General features: G+C 36.7%; 1 protein-coding gene across 1 annotated transcript in view; it reads right to left on the bottom strand.

Moving 5' to 3' along the window:
- Positions 1–361: 361 nt before the first annotated feature.
- NUP160 (nucleoporin 160) overlaps positions 362–26,921 on the bottom strand; it is a 39,008-nt gene continuing 12,448 nt past the window's right edge. Inside the window, exons 10-36 of the mRNA XM_010964529.3 lie at positions 25,757–25,841; positions 23,844–23,912; positions 22,273–22,356; positions 21,813–21,983; positions 20,968–21,067; positions 20,526–20,691; positions 19,939–20,066; positions 19,694–19,854; positions 17,806–17,939; positions 16,914–16,984; positions 16,072–16,231; positions 15,383–15,452; positions 14,690–14,788; positions 13,831–13,950; positions 11,242–11,337; positions 11,048–11,142; positions 10,854–10,950; positions 10,655–10,760; positions 8,476–8,636; positions 7,328–7,388; positions 6,504–6,614; positions 6,199–6,322; positions 5,454–5,555; positions 4,677–4,818; positions 3,064–3,189; positions 1,899–2,003; positions 362–1,451 (exon numbers count right to left, since the gene is read on the bottom strand). Of these exons, the coding sequence (XP_010962831.2) occupies positions 1,362–1,451; positions 1,899–2,003; positions 3,064–3,189; positions 4,677–4,818; positions 5,454–5,555; positions 6,199–6,322; positions 6,504–6,614; positions 7,328–7,388; positions 8,476–8,636; positions 10,655–10,760; positions 10,854–10,950; positions 11,048–11,142; positions 11,242–11,337; positions 13,831–13,950; positions 14,690–14,788; positions 15,383–15,452; positions 16,072–16,231; positions 16,914–16,984; positions 17,806–17,939; positions 19,694–19,854; positions 19,939–20,066; positions 20,526–20,691; positions 20,968–21,067; positions 21,813–21,983; positions 22,273–22,356; positions 23,844–23,912; positions 25,757–25,841 (3,034 nt within the window). The 3' untranslated portion in view covers positions 362–1,361. The remainder of the gene's footprint in view (positions 1,452–1,898; positions 2,004–3,063; positions 3,190–4,676; positions 4,819–5,453; positions 5,556–6,198; positions 6,323–6,503; positions 6,615–7,327; positions 7,389–8,475; positions 8,637–10,654; positions 10,761–10,853; positions 10,951–11,047; positions 11,143–11,241; positions 11,338–13,830; positions 13,951–14,689; positions 14,789–15,382; positions 15,453–16,071; positions 16,232–16,913; positions 16,985–17,805; positions 17,940–19,693; positions 19,855–19,938; positions 20,067–20,525; positions 20,692–20,967; positions 21,068–21,812; positions 21,984–22,272; positions 22,357–23,843; positions 23,913–25,756; positions 25,842–26,921) is intronic.

Raw genomic sequence — 26,921 nt, 5'->3', positions numbered from 1 at the left:
GAACAGGTTTCTGGAACAGGGTCAGTCTTGAACCACTTCCCATCCTCCAGAAATGGCTACAACAAGGTTTGATATTTTTCAGACTGTAGGTTGTGATCCATTGGTCACTCATGACAAGACAGTAAGTGAGGATGCGCATTTCGTCAAAGCGTTCTCTTGGTTATATATGTGTATACAGGTCAAAATGTGTTATCTAGCTACAGTTGGAAGCTATAAGTTTATGGATGAGAGAGGACAAGGGCTCTGCAGTCCCTTTTTGCTAATCGCATCAAACACTTGACATTAATCAGGGCAGAACTAAAATGAAAAAAGAACCATATACCTCAGTTACCTACCAATACAAGTACCACAGGGAAACACATTGTTTTGTAAAATATATAATGTAAATATGGTATTGATAGCATCAAAATTAAATGCTTATGAAAAACTCAAGAAAGGTCAAAGGGGATACAAGCAAGTATTATACAGATCATTTCCTTAAAAGATAAATTTTAATATACAGAATAAAATTCAAGAGTTTATCTTTTCATTTCCCCCCAAGTTTGCAGCCATCAATGCCTTTGAATCTGATCAGGAAAGTTTATATTTTGGTCCAATACATTATTAGACTACCTGTATGATCAAGTCTGGCTTGATTATCGTAAATCATAGAGGTTAATGGAATTTACTTTAAAAATCTGTTACTTTTATAGATGATAACATTTCAATTTTTTCTTAGCTAAGAGCTTATTCCACTTTCGCCTCAGAAACCAGATTCAAGATAAGATATCTTCCTTAACAGCTGGACATCATGTTAGGCTTAATCTAGGCAAATTATTTAATACTTTATTGAATATCATTAAAAAAAACTCCACAATAAATAATGAAAAGAGTACACAAAATCATTAGCCTCTGTTTGCAATACAGAAAATACATGTCAGTTCTGGACCAAAATAATTCCATTGAAATACAAAAAGTGACAGGGAAGAATGAAAGGATTTGCAGTGACTGCTTTTGGTGGTCAGCTTACAACAAACCAACAACCGTCAGCTATTTTGGAAAGTGAAAGTGGGTTTTAATTTGCAGATAAAGAATGTCTTCGGTAGTTTAAAAAAATACAAACTCTAAAAAAGCTTGTGAATCATATACAAAAGCAGCTGTTTGAGACCAAGGCTGAAAACCAGAAATTGTGAGTTAGCACCACCAGCAAGCACAGGTCCTGTGACTCATCTGCCCTCCTCTCTTGTGCAGAATACAGACTTGAATTTTGGATGCATCATTTATAGGTATAAAAATCTGCCTGGAGTACAGGTTTCCTGTAGTGTAAAGTCTTAAGCCCTAAGAGGCACCTAGTGGTTACAAAGGCTGGGCAATCATCCATATCACAAGTTCCGACGATACAATAAATCCCGTGTTGCCTTATCAACTTTTTGCTGGTAGTCCTCTAATTTGTCAAGTATTTTCTGGGATAGCTGTAGGAGAGTAGAAGGGAATCATTAGAGAATAGGTCAAGGACTGGAAAAGACTACAGTTATCAATCACTTTGACTTTACCAACTAGATTTCCCCTAATAAAGCTGTTAGCCACTGTGCTTCATTTAATCCCCATTCAGTACAGGAGTCTGCTGTGACTCCATCGATAAAACTGGACTTTGCTGTTGTATGCAATACTCCTACCCTGTTTTCCTAATGAATTTTCTAAATATGCAAATCACACCAGTATTTTTAATAAAAGCTTTACTAGCTCTCTTCCCAGAACCAGAAAGGTTCTATCTGATCTAACTAATCCTTTCCTAAAGGGGTTGGGCAGCATGTGAAAGGCAATAAATGGCTTCTGCCCTCCCCTTGATCCTCGAGAACCAGAAGAGCAAGCCGTAGGTGTAACTTCTAGTGCAAGGGCTCAGGAAAGACTCTACTCACTGCAATGTTGTGACTGTTGGCACTGTTCTCTCCCAGAGCCTGGAGAAGCTGATCAATGGAAGAGTATGGGAGCCACACCATTGGAGCTGTTGCAGACAGTGGAAACTGAAAGGAAAAATATCTATTATTTGAAGAAAATCTGAAAAGTGGACCATTTCTAGGTAGTTACTTTCACAGGCCTCGACAACATGAAATGCTTTTTTCATAGCAGGAGATTACATGTGTATGTGTACATGCACGTGTGCACACAAGTACGCAACTGGAACCCTCCCCCCATGCCTTTTCCATTGGGGAACGTGTCCTTTTCTTAGTTAAATCAAATGTATTATTAAATTCACGTCTTCTTGGAGGAGGGTGTAGCTCAGTGGTAGAGCGCATGCTTAGCATGCACAAGGTCCTGGCTTCAATCCCCAGTACCTCCATTTAAAAAACAAATTATTAAAACAAAAAAAACCCCTAATTACCCTCTCCACCGAAATTTAAAAAAGAAAAAGAAATCTATGTCATCTTTATCTTAAAAAAGCCTTAAGGCCTATTAAGGATAAAAACAGTCAACAAAACTCTTCCCTAAATTGTCAATGAATGATACTATTTCCAGTCTAAAATTTATATTCAAATTATCTGGAAAAAAACTTTGGAAAAGGAAAATTCAGCTTCTGAAGTTCTGAATACTTTCTTGAGAGTTTAAGAACTTGGGTCTGTAGTTAACTAGACCTGGATTTTAGACCTGGCTTTTCTATTTACCATCTGTGTGAGCTTTGGTAATTTAACCTCTGAGCCTCTGTTTCCTCACTGGGTTAAAAAAAAAAAAGGATTAAAACAGTCCCTGATAGGCTGCTGTAAGGATTAAATGAGAAAACACTTGTAGAGAATTAGCACAGTCTTTGGCACACAGATAATGCCATTTTGTTCTTATTTATCTCACTCCTTCAAATATTACCTCATCCACATTCCCTTGATAGAGAAAAATGAAAGCTACTTCCCTTTTATAAACAGGAAACTGGAGACTCCTAGAGTGCCAGTTCCTGCTCTTGGAGAAAACTAGTTGTATAACTACAAACAGTGGAGGTTAAGCCCACTATTCTATAGTTCAATTTACTTCCAGATCCTGCTTTTACTTAGTGTGATAATACAGAATTAAAAATAAATGTGTACACAAGCCTACCTCAATTCCAAAGTACTGATGTCCTTTTCCCAGTACAGCATCCACATATTCTGAAACCAAATCCACAGCTTCTTCTAAAAGGTCATAGTTTAAGTAGAGACGGAGCAACTCAGCGGCATCAACCATCTGTAAAAAGTCAGTGATTTAGAACATTTACCTATTTCCATCTTACATGGGCACTGACCAAAGGATGTTGAGTGTCTGATTCCCTGGCATTTATACTTTTCATTATAAATAAATCGAGCACTATTGTTTACTTATCTTGGGATGAGGGATGAATTCCTAAGAGCTCGGTTACCTCTGAGCATCTTGTGAGGCCCTTTCTGTTAAGTGGCCTTCCTCCACTGTTCTGTGGTCTAAGACACATTTCAATTCTTTTCTATTTCAGTTTCCATAGTTGTAAAAGTCAACAAAACCTTCCCAGAAATGCTGACTACCAAAGAGATGATATAGTCACATTAATTCTCAGAAATATATGAATGACAAAGGTAAAAGAAGTTAAAAGAACCACCAACTTTAAATGCTTGAATTATATTTGTATTTAACTGAGGGTGAGAGAAAAGTGAATACAACCTCAGTTTGGAAGGGCTCTCCTAATGATGTCAACTATGCTTTCTCTATCTGATTTTTTAAAAATTTTATTTATTTACTTATTTAGAATTAATTTATTTTTATCTCTATCCGATTTAATCACAATCTTAACCTTTACCATCTTAGTTGCCTTCTCTACTTTCTAACTTAAAAAAAAAAATCAACTTTCTTGATTTTCAGCTTCATATTCTTTTTCTGTTGTACCAAATGTATTTCAAATACAGTAGTTCTCCAACTTAGTTGTGCATCAGATCAAATTAGGACCTTGTTAAAATATAGATCCTGGATCCTAACTCCAGATTTGATTCTGTAAGTCTGGGATGGAGCCCAGGAATCTATATTTTGAAGAAGCCCACCATCCAAATAATTCTGATGTAGGCGGCCCAAGAACCCAATTTTTTACAAAAAACGAAAGAAACACTTGTAGTATTTGAAAACTACTCCACCCGCTCTTGTGAATTTTTGAGTAATGAATAGTAAATGCTGTGTTATGCATATACTCATTATTCTAAATACACACTCATTGTTCTAAATACATACTCATCGTTCAGTGAGCACACAAGCATGCATTAACTTAATCACTAGCCCGTAGAATGTTAAGTCTGAACACCCAGTACACTTCATCAGGATTGAAGTAAACAGTTCTTAGCGTTTTTAGTTAAGACTGAGAAACTGTAAGCATGTAAGTTGGGGTGGGGAGGGTATAGCTCAGTGGTAAAGTGCATGCTTAGCATGCCTGAGGTCCTGGGTTCAATCACCAGTCCCTCCATTAAATAAATAAATAAACCTAATTACCTCCCCCCAACCCCCCCACAAAAGAATATGAAAATGAATACATGTATGTATTTCACTGAAACATTATGCTGTACATCAGAAACTGATGTACTGTGAACTGACTCTACTTTAAAAAAAAAGTCAGTATATTTCCATAAATTATCGCTCTTTCTTTTTAATCATCTTATGAAGTTTTTCAGGATGATAAACATCAGGTTCTTACTCTCTACAGTTAAGATACCACTCACCTTGTAACTGTTTATAAGCCAGTTAGGCAGAGGCACTCCATGAGACAAGAGCTTGTTGATTACACAGTGGTGATACAGGTTATTCTGGACTTTGTATCTTTCCAGGTAAGTTGATAATAGTCGCCATGCTTCATCTGTAGCACTTGATAAAAGCAGAAAGGACTGATGAGTTCCAGATTCTTAACAGGTAATTATAGTTCCATTCAAAGCATGTATTTATAATGGAAGAATCTTTGGAAGCTCACAACTGAATTGATAATACAGCTAAATGACAACTAACATCTTAGGGCCAGTGTGACTTAGGGTGGTTCTAGAAACTGGATGACTTGGATTCTTGTATAATTCTCTCCCAATAACAACATATGGATCGAACTATACAATTCACTTAATATCTTTGTTCCAGATTTCTAAAACAAGGAAATTGGCTCAGATCACTGTTTCCAAACCTGATCAATCATTAGAATCACGCCGAAGTTCTGATTTAGAAGACTAGGGTGATGTCTTTTAATCTGTATTTTAATAGTAATTCTGGTGTGTTAAGTTAGGGGTTGAAAAATAATGTCAGAGGACTTCAAAATTGTAAAATGCTATAATTCTAAAGTGCAAATCTGCATAATACAAATTGCAAATGCAATTCAAAGAAGGGAGATTTGCTAAGGGTTAGGGATGTTAGAGAAGTATTCTGAAGACACTGAAGTACATTCAGTTCATTGAGTGCACAGGAGAAGTATAGGGACGGTAAGCCCTCCCAGGGTCGGATGAAGACTGAGGCTGTACCTTGACTCCTTAGTGGTGATGACTGACGAGAGCTGATTGGCTGCCAGCCAGGCCCAGGCTTCTGCTTGTGCTGCCTCTCCTCCAAATTGCAGTTTGATGCATCTGCAACAAAAATGGTTCCAAACACAGTAAGCTAATCTGCCGACAAGCACCTCATCATTTTATTAATAAAAATGGAAATACGATGACAACACTAACTCTAGTCTATTGCTGAATTTACTACTGGGATACTGGCCCTTCCCTCTCCTCACAGCTACACAGCTAACTAGATGACCCACAAGGCCATTAATAAGTGTTAAGAGATAATTTATTTCCAAGAGAAAACTGATGAAAAATTCTAAAAGTTTAAAAAAATGTTTCCAACTCACAAACTACTTGACTATTTAGATACAATGTAACTTTAATAAGAAGTATTTTTTAAGTGTTTACAGGGGCCAATAGATGTCCCAAAGGATTGAAGAGAACATATGCCTTGTCTAAATGAACACCACTATTTAACTGCCGGGTGGAGCATATGGGCTTGGGAATGCCAGATCTGATTTCTCAAAAGAAGCTATAAATTAAGATTTAAAAAAAAAAAAAAAAAAAAAAAAACCCAGTCAACTACAAAAAAAAAACCATTGTGTGGACTACAGAAAAACCACTTCTTTAAACTTGGCTCATGGGCCCACTGCTTCACACTAAGCAATGTATAGTATTTTTGCATTAAAAAATTAGGACTATAAAAAGACAATTTCATACATACTTGAAAGCAAGTCCCTCAAAGACTGGCGTTAAGGGAAGCTTAAAAGTCTGACAGAGTGATATGGCGGTGTCAAAAAGGCCAGCCTGAACCAAGAGAGTGACCATCTCCTCTGCTGATGAACTTCCTGTGGAAATGGAAAAGAGCTATCTTTAGTGCAACCAACAGTACGTGCAAATAAACCGAACCCAAAGACTTGTTGATGACTATCTCAGAATAACAACCACGTGCTTTACCCCTGTCTAGCACACTGTGCCCATGCCCCGCCCTACAACTTGTATTGTGCTGACAGATTGCTGAACGCCAACCTGCCACCGCGACTGCTGAGGGGTCGTGCTGCGCCAGAGTGAGGCGAGTGCGGGCCAAGGAACACTCCTTCTCCAGATCTTCCAGTTCCAGGATTTCAATCTGTCTGTTTGCTGTAAGCCAAAGAAAAACATTTCCAAGTCCCAAAGTACAAAGGAAGTGCCTGTTAGACAAACTCAGCCTGTCAATTTCCACTAAACATTAACATCCAGTTTAATTTCATGACAAAGGCATGAAGATGGGGAGAAAACAAGGGGCTCAAGACAAGCTAACTTTAAAAAAGCAGCAGCCCTGCTTCCTGCTACAGCTGAGTCAGATCAATGTGCTCTAGTATCGACAGCTGCCGATGAGGAGGCACCTGCGAGGCATTTCAGGTATAATTTCACTTAACTCAATTGAATTACAATTACGTAATTACAATTTATTCCTTAATTACACTTGCAAAATACTGTTATTTTTATGAATAAGAAAGGAATAGGCCCAAAGCGAGAGGCAAAATTAAAGCCAGGTGTGTCCAACTCTACAGCCCAAGCCTCCACGGTGATACCAAAGGAGCCCTGATAAAACAAATGTTTGGTACTAAGTGATTTAAACACAACAAAAACACACACACACTTTTTTTAAGCATTCTCATTTTTCATACAGGCAAAGAAAGCTTTCAGAGGGCTGCCAGACAACCTTTAGCAGAAAACTAAAAATAAATTAACAAGAAGGAACTTAACAATATTTTTATAACTACTATACATAATACAATATACTACAATATAAATATACATAACACTACTGAATTACTGTTCAGCAAAGAATCAGTGAGACCCTGACTCACTTGGGGCAGCTGTGCATTCTCCATCATGATTCCTCTTAGGGGATGCTCCCGGGCGATCATACTGAAAAGACAAAACAAGTGATTTAATTGTGAAAAACTGGTATTTTATTTTTCATATCATTAACTATGATCCAGAGCTTTCATGCTTAAATTCTCTCAACAAAAATTATGTTTATTTCAACTACACAGCTCTTCTTACAAAGATACTGAAGCTACCAGACAAAGAAATGGAGTTGTCTGCCAAGGTGGCACACTTAGCTAAAACACGTTACTGTCCAAGGGCATGGATTTGATCTCCATATAAACCATCTGACTTTCCTTGGTTCCAGATTTATATTCTCTACCCATAACCCTGGGAAACAGCATAGTATGTGCAGGAACTCTACAAGTTAGCTGGGACTATATGACCCCATGAGCAGACAGGAAAAGCTCAAGGTTTCCCTCCTTTAAAAATACTAATTGTAGATTAAATGAACAAAAATGAATGAAATAAAGCAGCTACCATTTACTGAGCACTTTTTGCAGGTCAGGCACTGTCACTGTTTAAGCAATCTACATGAATTATCTCAATTAATAGCTAAACAATCCTATAAAGTAGACATTATTATCATCAAACCTATTTTATGCAAGAGGATAACTGGACAGTAAAAGATTAAGTAATCTGCACATTCTGTTGATTCCTGTTTTGTGGTTGGCTTTATTCCTTTGATAACTATGTAAGTTTAAAAAGCTAAAGCTGTAAAATGTTCTTAGAAACAATGATCAGTACATATATGTAAACTGAAAAAAATATGTGCAGTATATTGTATGTATGTATTTACATGCAATATAATGTATATGTGCAGTCAAACTAGTAACTCTACCTAATAAAACTGAAAAAGGGAAAAAAAAGATTAAGTAATCTGCCTGAAGTTAGTCAGGTTGTCTAACTCCAAAACCACTGTGCAATACGTATTCCTGCCATAACTCTGAACTTGGGAACTTAAGGGGTAGTAATGTGTAACAAATGAATTGCTGCAAAAATTAAGTTTATAAATATTCCAGTGGAAATTTTAAATAAAATGAAACAAAATGAGGTAATAGTTTTGAAAGGACCAAACCAAATAAATTCAATGATCCCCAAATTCCAGGATGAGAAATTTTCATACCAGTGCACCGGATGCTGGCTGCACAATCCATGCATATTCTGGACGAATAAGTCGTAAACAATTAATAGCAGCCAGGTAACAGTTGCCTTGCTTCTCAAGTCCCCGGAGAGTTCGCACCTCTCTGCCAAGACGCATTCCGTACTCGAACATCACTGTGCCAGCTATGAGGCAGTAACACACATTAGAATTTAAAAAAAAGGGTATTTGTACACTCCTGTTCACAGTAGTAATATTCACAACTGCCAAAAGATGGAAGCAATATAAGTGTCCACTTATGAGTAGACAAAAATGTGGCATATACATACAATTGAATATTTATTCAGTCTTAAAAGGAAGGAAATTCTGACACGTGCTACAACATGGATGAACCTTGAAGACATTATGCTATGTGAAATAAGCAAGTCACAAAAAGACAAATACTGTATGATTCTGGTAACCAAATTTATAGAAAGAGTAAAATGGTGGTGGCTAGGGGTTGGGGGGAGGAGGGAATGGGAAGTTTAAGGAGTAGAAAGTTTCCATTTTGCAAGATGAAAACGGTTCTGGAGATTGGTTACACAATACTGTGAAGATACTTTACTAAATACTTAAAAATGATTAAGATAGTAAAGTTTGTTATGTGTATTTTACCACCCCCCTACCCAAAACAAACCTCACAAAACACCCTAAAACATCCAAAATGTTACTTCTGGTGTTTAGACACTACATTCCCAGATAGAACAGAACACTAGCTTAGAGAAATCAGTCTCAGCCATACTACCACCTACCCTCACCCAGGATTCTGAAACTGAGAAATGTCTGGGTGCTCTGTTCAGGAACACAGACTTTTATTTTTATAATACTTTAGTTATTACATAGGTTGAATGGAATACTGAAAAATAGATTGTTCTAAGACAGCACAGGACTCCAGAAACTAGCATTTAAAACTTTTCTTTCAGTTTTCAAATCAAATTATTTTTCATCCCAACAAATATTTTTAAGTGCCTGCAATATGTAACACATTTTCTCAGAAAAAGAGCCTTGCTCCAGAAAGACCTGAACATTAATCCAGCTAAACTGGTCTTAGGTTGATGTAAATGGATGTTGTCATTGTGGAAGCAGAGAGAGATCATGAATCATCTCTACTTCCCTTCCTGTATGATTCAAGAAAATAAGGACTATGCAAACATGTTTTACCACTAGGAATATTAAGAACATGACTATGAATTACTTCCATCCACTCTTCCCAATGACAATCAGCAAGAAACCTAATGAAAACTTCTGAGTGAAAACGGTATAAAAATGCCGGATGTTCCAAAGGGGAACCACAATGGTTATCTTGGAAAATATGATCTTAAAACAGACATGTAATTCCTTCATTTTAGCTGACCTATTGAAGACCTCATTAGTCATCACACAAATCCAAATTAAGAAACATTCTACAAAAATGACTGGTCTGTACACTTCAAAAATAACAATGTCATCAAAGGCAAAGTAAGGCTAAAAGAATCCTCCAGATTAGAGAAGATTAAAGAGAAACGACAGTTAAATGCAAGATGTGATCCTAGGTCGGGGATGAGGACAATATAGGGGGAATGTACTATTAAAAGAAATCATTATGACAATTGGCAAAATTTAAATCTAAATAGAACATCATATAAAAGCACTACATCTACATTTAATTCACAAAATTAGTTACATTTTCTTAATTTGATAATTGTATTGCGGTTATATAAGGAAATGTCCTTGAGATGCACCTGAAGTATTTACGCATTGAGACGTGATGTCTGCAACTTCCAAAAAGAATCAGCAAAAATAAGTAAGGATAGAGAGAGAAGGCCAATGGCAAAATGGCACGGGAACTTAAAACCAGCCTCAAGAATTCAAAGTGCCTCTGGTAAAAAAGTTAAAGTTTCCTTTAAAAGCAGATGGAAGATACACACAGAATGCCATCTCACTGGAAATGCCTCAGGAATGTTTCAGGATGGGAGTAAGTGCCTGTCTTTAAGGCTAACAGGTAATCTACAAAAACGTGAAGCTAATCTTAAACTTAAACGTAAGTTCCCCAAATGCTTGTGGAGAATACTTGTCCAATGGTAAAAATAAGGTAAAAATTATGTTAAGTCAAACACATAATATTTTTGTGAAACATGATAAAACTGATAAATTGCCTCCAAGAAAGACTGCTTCAACTGCTCACCCTTCCGGTAATTGTGGCGATAGATGTGAAAGGCATACAGAAGCTCATAGTAATTGTGAGTCATAAGGTCCACAGCTCTCGCACGGGATTCAATTATTCCTACAACCTGACAGAGGGAAAGCAATCAGATATCAAAGTCAGTAGCCATCGTGACAGCCACCAAGTTTATGTCTCATCATTCGTGAATACATAAAATTACCTCATTGTGCAGATTCACATAGGGAAACTCTACAAGATCCTGTAGCTGCGACCGTTCACAAAGAACGACCACCAGCTGCCGTAAACAATCTAACTGCCTAGAAGGAAAGAAAGGGATATGAGGGTAAAGTGTCTTAGGGGATTACACAGGGCTGGTCAATTGCCTTCTCTAAATAAGACTGTGAGGTTGACTACCTGCTGGAATCAGGAATCTGGGTTAAGGCTTCGTATGCTTGGCTATTGTGACCTAAATCCAAATGATGTTTGAAAATGCATGTCCTTAAAGTAGCCTAGAAATCAATAATAGGGGAAAAAAAGAGTAATAGAAATTAAAACACCACATTCATGACAAAATCAAGGGCAATAACTGGAGTAGAGTCGGTTCTTACCTGACTTTTCCAGTCATCACCTGCTTCAGTTATCGCTGATGTGGCCAACTGAATGACCAGTTCAGGCAAACCAACAACGTCTAGCAGACGCAAAACCTAAGGGAAAGTAGAAGAAATTTCCATTAAAATTAACATGGTGAAGTGTACTTCAAAATGAGATATGATTTAAAATCAATTAAGTAACTAGGTAAGATAAAGATTAAATTAAAGGTGCTGACAAGATGGACAAGATTTCTTGGTTAATATTTTAAGATTTTCCTTTAGATTCTACTGTTAAATAAGAGGCTTGTCATAAAACTCTCTTGGTTTTCTTTTGTTCACAGCTCCATCATCAGTGTGTAGTACATAATAGGCTCTCGGTAAATCTTCATTGAATAAAGAAACAAATACAATTTCACTACTAACTTTTCCTACTAACTAGATAGGCTACAGGTGTATTTAAAGCCTAGTAAATTAGCACCATAGCCTTATAAAAACCCTACAGAGAATACGTTACTGTTTGACATAAACCATTTCTAATACAACATAAAACAGTGCTCTTCAAACTTTTTTGTCTACTCCATTAAGAATGTCTGCATATACTCCCCCAGACATGTGCATGTGTATTTACTTAGATACACACAGTTCTCTAATAAATATGTATAATACACTCAAAATACAAATTTCTAAAGGATGAAAATAAGATAGAAGTAGTTTAAAAATTATTTTTATTTATTAGTACTTATTATCTTTTCCCTTTATCAACAGTATAAAAACATCTTTTTGTTCTGGATGCTTAGCTTTTTTTTAAGGTTATGCTTTTTAATGAAGTATAACACATATTTAGAAACGTACACAAGTCCTAAGCACATAGCTGACTGAATGTCCACCAAGTAAACATATCCATGTTCCCAGCAGCCAAATTAAGAATTCTATCAGTACTCCAAAGCCCCCGTGTGACTCCTGTCAGCCACTACTGACTTCTAATAGTTTCTTCTTTTAATTTCATGAAAGCAGAATCTATGGTATTTCTGTGTGTGTTTGCCTTCTTTTGCTTAACATGTTTGTAAGACTGATCTATGTTATTTCATCAAACAATTCATTTCATTGCTGTGTTATATCCCATTGAAAGAATGTACCATAATTCATTGATCCATTCTGTTAATCAAAGGTGCAAGCGCCAGCTCTTTTCCTCATTTGCCTGCATGTACTTGGTCAGTATTATCTTCAGTCCGGCTTCTTCGCAGGAATTTTTAAAAGCCGAGTCCATATTGTGAAAGTGATGTTCATTAAAATTAAGCAGTATAATGTGTCAATCAGCCTAACCAGGCAAACATAACCTACTGAAAGCAAACGGATGAGTGAGGATGTCGCCCTGTACCCCCACCCCTCGCTGGGACTCTCTTCCCTCACACACGTACCTTGAGACTAAGTGACAAATGACCACTTGGAAAAGGACCAAATAAGGGGACCAGAGTCAATCATATTAAACATTAGCATATCTGAATTTATTTCTTCTGTGAGTGAGAGTTCTAGTGTTTTCTTCCCAAGTCCCCCCACATTGGGGTCCACTAGAGCAGTGATTTTTAACGTTTTTCTCGAATCAACATGTTTCTTCTGATGAAAGCTGTAGAACCTCTCCACAGAAAAAAATACAAAACATTTTGCACACATTTTCAGGGGATTTATCAATACCTCAAACTTATCTGGCCTAAGATTAAAAAATTCATACTTAGGATTCAAAATACTTTTCTTATTAGTAGGGTGGTAGAGGATTATTAAAAGCTACACATATATCTTAGTATAAATTCATTTATCTCTTCAACAAGCAATGCACAAAAACAGTGACGCCTGCCTCTGTTGCATTTACTTTTTGGTAGGAAATCCAGACAGCAAATCTAAAAGATAACATCAAGCTTGTTAAATGTCATAAAGGAAAATAAAGCAGGGCAAGGAGGGAGATTGGCCGCAGCGCCTCACTCCGAACGTAAGGGAGGCAGGGAGCAGGGGTGCAGGAGAGCACGTGCACAGCAGCTGTTCTGCACAGGTGAGGCAGGGAGGAGCTCTCCAAGGTGACACAGGAGCAGAGGCAGGAAAGAAATGAGAGCATGAGAACCTTGACAACCTGGAGGAAAGGCATTCCAGGCTGAGAGAACAGCAGGTAGAAAGGTCCTGAAGAGAACAGAGTGTGTGCTTGGCTCGTATGAGGCAGTAAGAAGGCCACTAGCGTTACAACTGAGTGACCAAGGTAGAAGGAAAAAAAGGTCATGAGGGTGGCTCCAGGGCTAAATCAAAAACTAAGGCTAAATATGGCATTACAAGTTAATTCTTTGAGATGTCGGCAAGACTAATATGAAGTCATAAAATTCTAATGATGATGGGGCTAATAAAATGATATTATGGGAATTTCATTTATGTTAAAAATATCAAACTTGACTAAAAATATGTTTCTTCAATATCTCTAGGCAAATTCATTTTTCTTTTCACTTGTAAGTTGAGGGCATAATTAAATTTTTATGTTATTTTTCTCCCCAAACACCAAAGCAATGTATTTCAGATATATTTTTACACAGGGAGGTATAAGGGGGACCAAACCAGGACACAGTTCACCTTATCATAGTATTGCAGCCTGGGGGTGGACACGATCTCCCCGTCCTCCGAACGGACCAAGCGATCTAAGAATTCCTCTTTGCCCACTTCAGATGCTGCCTGGCAGAAACATTCCAGAGCCTGGAGAGAGGGGAAAGTACAAAGTGACTTATGACAGACTGTTCCACCTCTAGGTGCTGTTAAGTCAAGCGTTCCTGTATTGAGGAAAGCCAAAAAAGAAACAAAATTATTTAAGACCACTGACTGCATTTACAGTTTCTGCTATATTTATATTCTCAGTTTCTGTCATATCTCAATTCTTTCTGAAGCATCATTAAATATTTCTCTTTAATTTATCTATCTTTTTAGCTTAAATACTGTTAATTAAAAAGTAAACTTTAAAATAAGATAATTGATGGTAAATATGTGATACAGCAAATATAGCACCATGTTAACATTTGTAGAATTTGAGTTGGGGGGGTACATGATTGTTTAGCATAAAAATCTTTAAACTTTTCTATATGTTTGAAAATTTACATAACAGGATGTCAGGAAAAAATGAGAAATGTAAATCACCGTAACAGGAAAAAAACATTAAAAAAAGATATAATAAAAAATAATGTAACTGAAAAATAAGTTTTATTTATAAAAATCGATCCCTAGAAACACCTACACAGGGGCAGCAGGATTTTAAAGTTTTCATCTTCATCCTAAGTCATCTGCAAATTACATGAAGCTAAATAGTCCCCACAGACACACCATGCCCTGTGTTGGCACTGTCAGTCTTCTTTATTCTTATCTGGAGGATTCTATGCCTCCCATCCCCTCCCTTAGTGCCCTCCTTACACTAAAGGTTGCTCATCTGTCAAACAGAGGTTACCTTCTGTCCTTCTCCCGTCACCAGGTAACACCGTCCCAGCATAAATCGACAGGAACCAACATTGACTTGACACCAGGGATGTAGCAGTTGAATATAATCCTTAAAGGCATAAAAGGTGCTTTCTGACTAGAGAATAAATACTACTTAAAGAGATACTCATTTTCAAGTTCTTCACAGATGAAGATAATGGTCAATCAACACAAAAGTTTCATTTCCAGAAATCATCTGGAGATTAAAACCTAATCCTGTTAATCTATTCTTATATTAGGTTACTGGACACTTAAAGAAAACAAACAAGACTCTAATAACACTAACACATGTAAACATACACTTTCCATTTTAGCAATCTCCCAACTTTTAGTATTTACTTGTTTAACTGACTAGATTCCAGTAAAGATTTATATAAAGACAATGGTATGTTTCTCTTACTATAAAGAGAACCTGTCTTACTATGAAGAGAACCTAATAGAATTAACAAAAAGTTCTCTATAAAAAAATTGTGTTAGGAATGATACTGTCAAGAGGGAAGTAAAGAAAATCTCTCTAGGGTATGTTTCAGTGTAACAGCGTGTAAATCATTATGGTTCTTATTATTAGCCCAATTAAGATTCAGGAAACATTTACAAACAAAAAAGTTCCAGCAATCCCATTCTTTACAAGAATTCTTATCCTGACATCTTCAACAGTACTTACCTGCAATTGTACATACTGACAATTTCCCATCAAACATTCCAGAAAGAGACAACCAGGATTGCTAGGCCATCTAGTCACTGATTAAGGAAATTATTTACAGACTTGGCAAAACTTAAAATATACACATTGGGCATGAAACTCTATGAGATGGCTTAATTTTTAAAAAGAAGGTAAAGAGAAGGTGGCAGGGCACATGTTCCTTCTGCATAACTATGTAATTTTGATATGAGACAAACAGTGAAAAGGTTATATACTAGGAGCCTAGCCACATAGATTAGAACTCAATTACCAGAGGGCTAAAGCATGTATTTCATCCCTGATTGCTCATTTTTAATTATAGCCAGTATACTGCACAAGCATACTGTGCCAGGGGATGGATACCCAGCACCTAACATAGTGCTTGGCATATAAAGACATTCAATAAATAAATTTCGTGAATGTATATTTTAAAAGAGATCTAGGTATTAAATGTGTGTGTACCAACAAAATCTGGCTCAACTCCCGAGCAGAAAAACAAAAAACATAAAATTAAAATAAAAATTGGGATATCTGAAAAAAAGTATTATCATTTCTTTTTGGGGGGATAAACACCCAACCTCATTAAAAATCTTCATTACACAGGCAGAGAAAGAGCCTTAGATTATTTGGATAGAAGAAACTTTTCCACTGGCTTTTAAATAAAAGGATACAAAAGCTGCAATAAATAACTGGTAATTGCGGTAATCATCTCAGGCCAATTCAACCCAGTTTGGCTTAGAGGTGCCTTTGGTTGAGAGAACAGATGAGATATAATGTGTTTTCTTGCAACTTCTTGGAAGAATAATTCCACAATTGTCTGAGGGCTAGATACTTAAAAATAAAAAGTTATGACAATCACTAACTTGTAAGAGTAACATCAATGTTCAATTAAGACAGTCTACCAATTCATTTTATGCCTGTAACAAACATTTATTATTTTAAAATATAAAATGCATCATTGGTGTAATCAATGGCAATATAAATAAAAGCAATCTATAAACTGTGAAGTACTATATGAAGACAATAAAAAAGCCACTTAAATCAACACTGTAGTCATTCCTTTTCTCTAGAAAGTGTTTACAATAAATACAGCCCCAAGATTCCAAGTTTTATACCAAAACAATACAAAATAAATTCTCCAGAATGGTTTTCAAGCGTAAGAGAGGGCTCCTTTTGAATATCTGTTGATTAAGACAAGATTACAAAAGCTGTATGAACTTGGTACATTTGAAAAATGATTTTGTTGAATTAATCACTGGAATATCAATATACAATGGAAAAGCAGTGGTGTATATATACATATGCAAACCCTTCATTTATGCCTGATCTGGGACTCCAGTTTCACAGGCCCCTTGGCACAACTAGGGGTCTGAGGACACAGCTTGTTTATACTCTCTCAAAGTGAAAACACAGTCTAGCCAACATTTCCAAAGCAAAGGTAGCAAAGGACCACTTTAATGAGTATGCAATAAATGCGAAACAAAATCAAATGCACATGGAGTCCAGTCCTTACCGAACTTATTTGCCATTAAAGCACCAGAGTCAGTTAGTTCCAGAACTGATAAATGTTGAAGATTAGACTCCCTGTGAGGAAAGGGGGAAAAAAAAAGAGCTCAGTAAATTTTCCTATGCTAAACATTACTTCAACAAGTATCCTATCAAGAACACTGTCCCTTCTATTAATAAATTACACATGAAAATTCCATTGAAAGCACAAAAAAAAAAAAAAATCCAGAAAATAAGCCATGGTTTAGGTTGTTGCCCATCATATCACTCAGTGATCCTTCAATGAGAAGCCAGAGCAGAAATTTTGTAGACCTCTAAGCCATAAAAAGCCTTCCCTTGTCAGAAAAAACCAAAATGGCTTATTTAACTGAAATGAAACGTCAACCTTATAGGTACGTATTGAGTTTTCTTTCTTCTTCGGGTTATGAAGAATCTCAGTTTACCTTTAATAACGATCACATTTTTGTATGTGGTCTAACTTACCCTGTGACCTCATCTTATTTTGCCTTCAACAGGCTTCGTCTTTACAGTATACAAAACACATATATAATAATAAACACACACTTACTATTTTCATTCTTATAGGATGCCTTTAACGTTCAGAAAATGGAGTACCTAAAAGCTCTGAATTTTAAAGGCAAATCATGCCATAGCATAGTATTTACATTTTTTTCTTCAAGACGAAGGAAAAAATAATTAAGCTCATAATTTATTTTTAAAATAATTAGAACAGGGGGGAGGGTATAGCTCAGTGGTAGAGTGCGTGCTTAGCATGCACAAGGTCCTGGGTTCAACTGCCAATACCTCCATTAAAAATAAATAAACCTAATTACAGCCCCCCCCCAAATAAAAAAACAAATTAAAAAATGGGAAAAAAAAAATAGAACAATGAAACTCACAGTGTGTCAACTGGAACATCAGTTGCCAAGCACTGACTTCCCCACTTGATGAGGGAATAAGACAACAGGAGGGGAGCTGTTCGATGTAGCAGGTCTTGCTGAGCCTGGAAGAGCTGACCAGCTCCCAGAATCACCTATATGTGACAGGTGGTGGGTGAGACAGAAATGGCAATTAGTAATGATAATGCTTAGGTTCCGGTGGAGGTAAGACAATACAGAGGGCATACATAAACGCAACACATGTATTACATTTTGGGGTAGCAGGTGGCAAAAATATCTACCCATTTAACAGTATGGAGTAATCAAAACCAGCTCACCAGGTCGTGGGAGCTACTGGTGAAAAAGAAAACAACAGAAAGCTTAACTTCCATAAATCTGTAGGTTCAGAACTCAAGAAGAGGAATGAAGCTAAGGCCTTTCTTAAGCTTCTGGTCTTGGGTAAAAATAGGTATGACCTTTAGAGGAAAATCTGGTAAGACTACCAAAAGCCTTAAAAATGTGCATAACTTGTGACCAGTTCTCTAGCTCTTACAATTTATCCTGGAGATATAATCAAAGGAGTACAGAAAGTTCTCTCCATAAGGGGAAAACTGGCAACAACCTGGATGGCCACAGGATTGGTTGAATAAGTTAATATTATACTATTAAAAATACTGTACTATTAAAACTTAAAAATGTCAAAGAATACTTAGTAACATGTGAACATGCTGGTGAGATTTGTGAAGGGGAAAAACAAAAACAAGCAGATTGCAAAAAAAATACTACATAGCATAGCCTAATTGTATAATTAAAATTTACAAACTATTTGTAGAGAAAAAAAAAGGTGTATACCAAAATGTAAATAGTGGTTATCACTGGGTACAAGACTATAGATGAATTTTTATTTTCTTTTTGTTTACATGTCAAGACTCTAAAATGAACATCTATTCTGTGTTTAGAAAAAACTGACAAAGGTTGTAATTAAAAAAACAAACAAACAAACCCAACAAACCCTGAAGAAATGGAAGAATCTACAAAGACTGACAAGAACTTAGTAAGGGCTGCCCTAAGTGACGGACTCTCAACAAAAGTTTGTTTCCTCTTGGTGGTCCTAAACAAATCTTCTCCCTAAATGTTTTTTCCTTATTTTTACCTGAAAGCCTGCCGCTTGCAATATATCTGAGTTAATAAATTCTAGTTTAAAACGTATAAATACCTGTGGGAGCTCCAAAGGCCTGTCAGTTACTTACACATTAACATGAATTAGCTTATTAATCAGACTGCTTCCTTGTCAGGCTCGGGTGAGAATAACTGAGTGAGAGACCAATGGGACTTTTGATGGTGGGCAGAAAGGTAATTTTTGAACATAAAACATTCAATACAGTGGGAGACAAGGACAGTAAGATGGCAAAAAGAGTCTAGTGGCCTAAGAGGAATAGGATGGAAAAGGAAGCACTGAATGGAGTTGGGAGGACCTCTTACCCCCAAGCAAACTCTGCGATCTCAGAACTGCTTAGGGTAAATCCTGTACTGTAGAAATAAAGAAGTTCTTTTTCTTCTTCTTCCTCTCCTCCATGCTCAGTGGTACCCTGCTATCACATCCAAAGTCGTACTAATGATACTAAACTTTGGGAGAGCCAACCTGGGAAATTTCCCCACCATTATACATACAAAAGTTAGAGTGAAACAACCTGCTTCATACATGTTCCTAATCTGTAATTCTAGGTTATCATGCTTACACAGTCTTAATTCAACATGTATTTCTAGAGTAGCTACTAAGGGCCAAGCACGGGGACAGAGCAGTGAACAAGGACAGAGGTCTCTGCGCTTGTAGAGCTGACGTTCTGCTATGAGCTAAGGTCGAGATGAGGTTTCAGACTTTACCAGCTTTCCCCCAAGTAGTACTTACTGCATCTCCCAGCCTCATTAGTAACTGCTGCAAGATCAAAAGGTCTCGGCAGATGAGGAAGCGAGTACTGGCAATCTTACACACACTTCTGCACACAATATACCCTGCTGTGGTGCTACCATAGAGCTGGGAAAGATTCATTCGAATATTCAATGGCTGAGCTGTAATTAAAAAAGAAAAAAAAAGTTAAATGTGTCATTGTTTTCTCTAAATCAAATAGGAGCACTTATTGTTTTGCCATTTACCTGGATTGAATCCCTTTTCCATTTCCACTTCTGTTTCATAATCCATTTCCCGTATAAGAAGTCCAATGGCATGGATTGGGTTCCTAATTTCTTGCAGTTTACTACAAATATCCTCCATCACATTGTCTCTATAAGAAATTATAAAGTTCCTATTACTACTGAGAATACGTAAGACAGACTCTGCATGTCCTGTAAGCTAAATGCTCTATGAAACAGGAAAACCAGCCATATAATAAACGGGTGGAGATAATCACTTAGGCATACAAAATTCTCTTACTCCACGTAACAAATTTTCCCTCATCTTTTCAGAAGTGACAGATAAAACATGAGAAAAATACTTTTACATTTTAAAATGTATAGCTCAGTTAATAGCTAATACTGGACCATAATTTATGAGCCTGTTTCCAGACCTGAAATCAGGTATTAGATTTTCTGTCTAAAAGCTGAAACACCTACTTAGACTCACAGCACTTTGACTTTAAGCCACTACTTTGTACATAACTGAATGTACATTAAAAACATGATTTTGGGATTAAAAATTGCTAAATTCCCATTAGGAAATGGACTTTACCCTAAATTCTCCTTACACATCAATAGTGATCAAATCTTCCAGAATCTGTTCTGCAGCCTTTTCTGGAGACTGTAGGTTGTAACAACTCATTTCCATCATTACTGACATATCCATATTTACTGACTCTCCGATCAGCCGAAGGCATTTTATAAGACATATGACATCCCGAGCAAGATCCGCATCTGTGAGTAAGAGAAAGTTAACATTCATGTCTCAAGCCAACGAAGAGCTACTGATTAGTATTATATTAAAATAAAATATTACTAATTAAATTCCAGGTATCTATCTGAGGCCTTGAAGATCCTTAGGCCTCTCCAGTTTTCCTTAAAAGAGCTATAATGTGGTAAACTGACCAGGAAAGGTCACAGTGGCAATCAGTGGTTTTTGCATCCATTCAAAAGAAAGCATAGGGTTCATGTAGAAAGAGGCTTGAATAGGGAAATAACAATTACTATTACCATCAGATATGGTTGTCTCATCCTCTGTCAAAAGGTTCTCATCAGGCAGGAGATATAAATGATCCACTAAGGAGGAAGGCACAAGGAAAGACAGGTACCCCTGGAAATACAAATCTTCCAGTGAATGTTTAAAGGTATAAAATAGCTGAGACCTGAATCTTATTATGAGGTAACCCCAGACAAATCCAAACTGAAGGACATGTCAATGTCATGAAAGACAAAGAAAGGCTGACAATACTTGGTGATTAAGCTGAAGAAACTTGATAACTAAATATATGCAAGATCTTGGATTGGATCCTAGATCAAGAAGAAAATTATAAGCACATTTGGTAAAATCTGAACATAAACCATACAGTATTATATCAATAGCAAATTGCCTGATCTTTAAATTGTGCTGTGGTTACATAAGAATACCCTGGCTTAGGTAATCTTGTTCCTGAATAATCTTGTGCTTAGATATATACTAAAATGTAAGGAAAGGGGGAATGATGTAGACAACTAACTCTCAAGTGGCTCAGGAAGACAAAAACATACCTATAGAGAGAAGGAAAGCAAATGGAAGTTAACAAACAAAATCTGGGTGAAAGATATACAGAAGTTCTTTAGTCTTGTAACTCAAATTTGAAATCACTTCAATATAAAAGGTAAACAAGATGCAAAAAATTATAAATAATGCATAAGACTGCTTAAATACAAATGAACTATAGTTTTAGGAAACCTGTCACCTTCCCCCCACAAAAGCCCCACTGAAGTCCTAAAAGCTGACTACGACATGCAATAGACACTACATTCTGAAAGGCCCACTGAGCCGTTTAAAGGAGTTCTGCGTGCTTCAGCTCCCTTACTTTTTTCAGCAGGCACACCATGTTTGTGTGAGGATTCAAATGCAGGGCAAGAGGATGAGAAAGGGCTTCTTGATACTGAAGACAACAGGCATAGAATTTGCACCAGAATTCCTGCTGCAAATTTCGAAACTCTTCCTGGGAAAATTCATACTCTGTTACACTTCCTTGGAGCTGGCAAAGGAAAAAAAGATGAGGAAAAAAAACTCTTGATAACATTTAGGATCCCCACCCCAAGCATAATTGTTTAGTATCCTTTTACTAAGCTATAGGCAAATGAATATTCTTCATGCATTACATGCCCTAGACTGTATAAATATATATGTAATTCTTTAATTAAAAGGTTTAAGCATTTATATTTCTTACTAACAATTTGAACCATTTCTCAGTACCAATCTATATTGAGATGGAAGAAATTATTGAGATGGAAGAAATTACCATTTGGTCTTTACCCAAACCTCACCTCACTTTCAACAGCTAAAGTAACTTCTTTCTTCAGTTCACTCCAGGAAAGATCTAAATTCCTCTCAGTTCCTCGACAGAAAATCTAAAAATAATAGACACTTCAGAGTATCACATAATACCAAAAACTGAATGAAAAACACTCCAGTTCAGAAAACACTATACAACTATACAATAGAGATTGGACATGCCTGAAATACACATTTACCCATAACACTGTGCCAATAATTTCTGATGTGAAATCATAGCAAGTTTGAAGTAGTTTCTATAGATCAGAATAAACTATAGAAATCCATGAGTCTAAAAGAATTATAAAAGGGTACAACTAGTTCATTACAAAAAGCAAAAGGAAACATAACAGCTACTGCTCTGTTGGAAGGAAGATATAAGATGATGTCAAACACACATCCTGAGTCTGGCACAAAGATAAGCTAGAATAGGGGGGTGGGGATGGGGAGTGTCACTACTGGCAATGATTCTCCTAAAGGAAAGCATCTGATAAATGCCTGACTGGTTATTCAGTCTCTCTGTGTGCAAGAGGTATCATGAGAAATTATACATCTGATTATTGTTAACAAGAAGTGCTGATGAGATGAAAGAAATACACCTTAGAAGAAAGTGACCCGTGTCACCCTGGAGTTTTATTAGAGAGAAAAGAGAAAACATGGAACTGCCAGATATTCGAGAATGGACCTAGAAAAGCCAAGGGTCTGGAAAATATAGCACTGAGGGAAAGTTAAGGAACTGGGTGTGTTTAGCCTGGAGCAAGAGAACATGGAAGGACTCTTAAAAGATTCGAAGGGCTGCTTTACAGAAGACAGACGTGGTCTATGGAATTCCAAAACAAAGATGTCACCTAAAGGATGGGGGTTAAGTTTGATCCAACATTGGGAAGAACTTTTAAATGGAACAATAAGTCACACAAGAGCTGGTGAGAAACTCGTCACCAGAGGCAGAGACAACTAGAAGCTGAACAGCTGTCTGTCAGAGAAGCCTCAGAAGGTATTTCTGCTTTGTGTGGGAGTTCAGATCAGGAGAGTCCAAGGAACCTTTCAATTCTATGAGTGATTATTCTATTTAAATTCATGAAGCTAAGTGGCAATTTAAGGAAGCCTAAGTGACCTTGAAGCTTAGATTTTTTTAGAGTTTTCTTGAACCTGAACCAAGCCAGACCTTCACTGTACTAACAAAAGGGTCAAAACAGAGTACCATCAAAACTACCCAAGACATCTAAAATTTCTTTCAAGTATAGAGGTTATATGCAGTGTAGCACAGTATCTTTTTACAGTAGTGTAGGCATAAGTTTCCCTTTTTACTACCAGTATGCTTCACTAGTCATTCAGAAAGTGCCCCCAATCCTACCTCCCTCCTGGGAGTCTTGCCATTTTAATGGAAAGAACATTTTAAAAAATTACAATCATATTTAAAAACACATGTATGTACAACTGCAAAAATATGTTCGGTGTTTAGTATATGCAAAACAATAAAAATTGAATGTAATCATTAATTATATAGTAATAGTAATGAAGTAAGAGATCGTCTTAAATAAATACTAAATATTTTCTCACTGACCTGTAAAGCTTTACATAAAGCTGCATTTATGAATCGTCCAGGTGTAAAAAGACTGTGCAAGTACATCTCCTGTTAGAACATTAAAAGAAGAATTAATACTATTCTAAAAAAGATAAAAACTGGAAAAATTTGAAGGAAGAACTCAAAGTTTGCATTTCTATCATATGAACGTGGAAATTTTGTCTTTCTGCATTTGAGCAATAACAGGTAACAGAGCAGGCATGTTTTCATGCTGAAAGTGAAGATTGCAAGTGTTTTCAACTCAACTAGATGTACTGTCCTGAAAATTCTGTGTTCTTCACGGAGCACCTCAGTGGGTTCCACTAGAAAACACAGCTTGTCAAATGCCAATCTTATTTTTTTTTTTTACCTATTTTTTAAAATATATTTTTATTGAAGTATAGTCAGTTTACAATGTTGTGTCAATTTCTCGTGTACAGCATACCAATTCAGTCATAGGAACATACATATATTCATCCTCATATTCTTTTTCACTGTAAGTTACTATAAGATATTGAATATAGTTCCCTATGCTGTACAGTATAAATTTGTTTATCTATTTTATATATATTAGTTCAAATGCCAATCTTAAATGGAAGAGGTGAATGGAAGAGATAAAAATTTGGTAAGAGAATAATTAAGCTGATTTCTACACCATCAACAAAAGAACTCATTTTATGGTTCACATATAAAAGAAAAAGAACCAATAGTAGGTATTATAAGTAAAAAAACAAAAAACAAAAATAACTGCAACAAGCTCTCACAATTGGGGAAATGAAGTCTAGAGAATAAAATGAAAAGTCTTGTACTGCTCCTTATTTTGACCAAATTTCATAAACCAGATTTGTCAGTAAGCAGCAAACCTGATTGATCTTCATTCAAGTTTCCTTCCTTTTACCGAGGTTCAGGGGGATAATAAAATGACCAAAATGAAGGAGAAAAACAAGGATTTTAATAATTAGCACATGCTTTTGGTTTTTAGACAAAAGTCAAGTACCAATAAACTCTTGAGATTAGAGATTAACAATATAGCAATATTCAATTTCAGACATTCAAAGTGGGTTTTCCAATCTTACAAGTAGTCATCGTTTCAGAGCCAGAGCCCATCATCTTTAATTTCATTTTAACATTAATGCATCAACTGAAAACTTTTCCTTCCACTTATCTCAAGGGTGTCCCTGAAAAACAGGGAGACTGGCCTGTTTTACTCTATTGCCTTCTCACTTGAAGTTACATTCCTCATAGCATACACCTCTACCAGAATTCAGCTTACTTCTAGTTCATGTGCATATAATAAAATGAACTAGACACAGAATAACATGGTTAGTATACTGGACACCTACTGTCTGTATCTGTCCAGAATCCATGTTCCCTTCTTTTACTAACAAGTCCCTTATCTTTCTCTGGGGAACCATTCCTCCCCTACCCAGATGCAACTGACTTCACCTCCCTCGACAACAGCAAGGCACAGGCTGCATGTGTTTCTCATGCCAAGCCAGAACATTCTATTCCTTCTGATCAAAGTGACTATGTCAGGAATTAGCACATGACTCAAGCCAGGCCAGTGTCAACTCCGGGACCTGGGACAGAAGTGCTCCTTCCCCTAGGGCTGCTAAGTTCACAGAATGCAAGTTTGCTCAGGGAGCCTGCCTGACAATAAACCCAACAAGGAGGAAAGCAAAAAGAGACAAAGGAGAGATCAGGCCCTGAAGGCGTTGTTCCAGACATGGCTGAAACCAGGCAACTGAATTTCTCAGCCACACAAGCCAATACATTCTCCTTTACAGCTTACATCCGTTTGAGGTGGGTTTCTTCCCTCTACCTCTGAAAGAGTTCTGCTAATACAACGGGTTCCTTTCAAACTAATGATCAGGGGAAACCATCCCCTTACGTAAGACTTTAGCATTGCTTACTCTGGGGTCTTGATCATCTCTGATAACAATTTCTTCCTCTGGCAGAGGCTGCATAAAAACTGGATTCCACTGACCTGCAACATTACTACAGAGAGAAAAAGACTATCAGTCTACGAAAAGATGATGAATAAAAATGCTGCTTATGCTGTTGGCAGTATCAGGGCAGGGAGGGTCCCATCACTGAACTTCTGCAACTGTTGCTTGATCAATTCTATTAAAAACTTTTCCAAAAGAAGAGAAACATATTCATAGCAGAGTCTGGATTATAGAAGTGCTCTTACCCATCTTAACAGGCACCTTCCTGAAATTAAAACTCTAAACACAAATCTATAAATAATAATTAACTTTCATTCTACATTTACTATATGCTAGACATTATGCTAGGTGCAGTTAATAGATACTACTCACATGTGTCTCATGATAACTCTTTGAAGGATGCATTGCACTCATTTCGAAGATATGAAAAGTGGGGTTTGTGGTATCTCACAGATAGTAAGTAGTAAAACCAGTATTCATACACTCATCTGACTCCAGATTTTTTGCTTTTTTACCATTTTGCTTAGATGTCATGTATGAGGAGTATTCAATTTTCTGAGGTGTGGCTCAGGGTCAATCTGGGGGCAACCATTCCTAGAATTCTATTCTAGAATACAAGGTTATGAGGGTCTCTTTGGATTCAATTAGTTTACAGTTGACTTAAATGACATGGGGTTTATGAGTGCCAACCCTCTGCATGTCCAAAATCCATGTATAACTTAAAAAAAATTATTATTGCATAATTTAATTATTTTTATTTAGGCAGGGTGGGGGGGTGGTAATTAGGTTTATTTATTTTATAGAGGAAGTACTGGGGATTGAACCCAGGACCTCCTGCATGCTAAGCATTTGCCCTATATCTGAGCTATACCCTCCCCCTGAAAATCCATGTATAACTTACAGTTGGCCCTCCATATCTGTGGATTCAAGCAACCACAGGTCGAATAGCACTGTATACAGTATTTACTACTAAAAAAGTCTGTGCATTAGGTGGACCCCACAGTTCAAATACTTGTTGTTTAAGGGTCAACTGTAGTTTCAGGGATGTCAAGCTGCATTCCAGGGGATCCTCCACAGGTGTTTCAGGGATTACACAAGTGTTTGATTCAAAATTCATCTTTAAAATGTA

This window comes from Camelus bactrianus, chromosome 10, assembly GCF_048773025.1.
Source record: "Camelus bactrianus isolate YW-2024 breed Bactrian camel chromosome 10, ASM4877302v1, whole genome shotgun sequence".
Classification (NCBI taxonomy): Eukaryota; Metazoa; Chordata; class Mammalia; order Artiodactyla; family Camelidae; genus Camelus; species Camelus bactrianus.
This window is presented reverse-complemented; position numbering and strand designations above follow the sequence as displayed.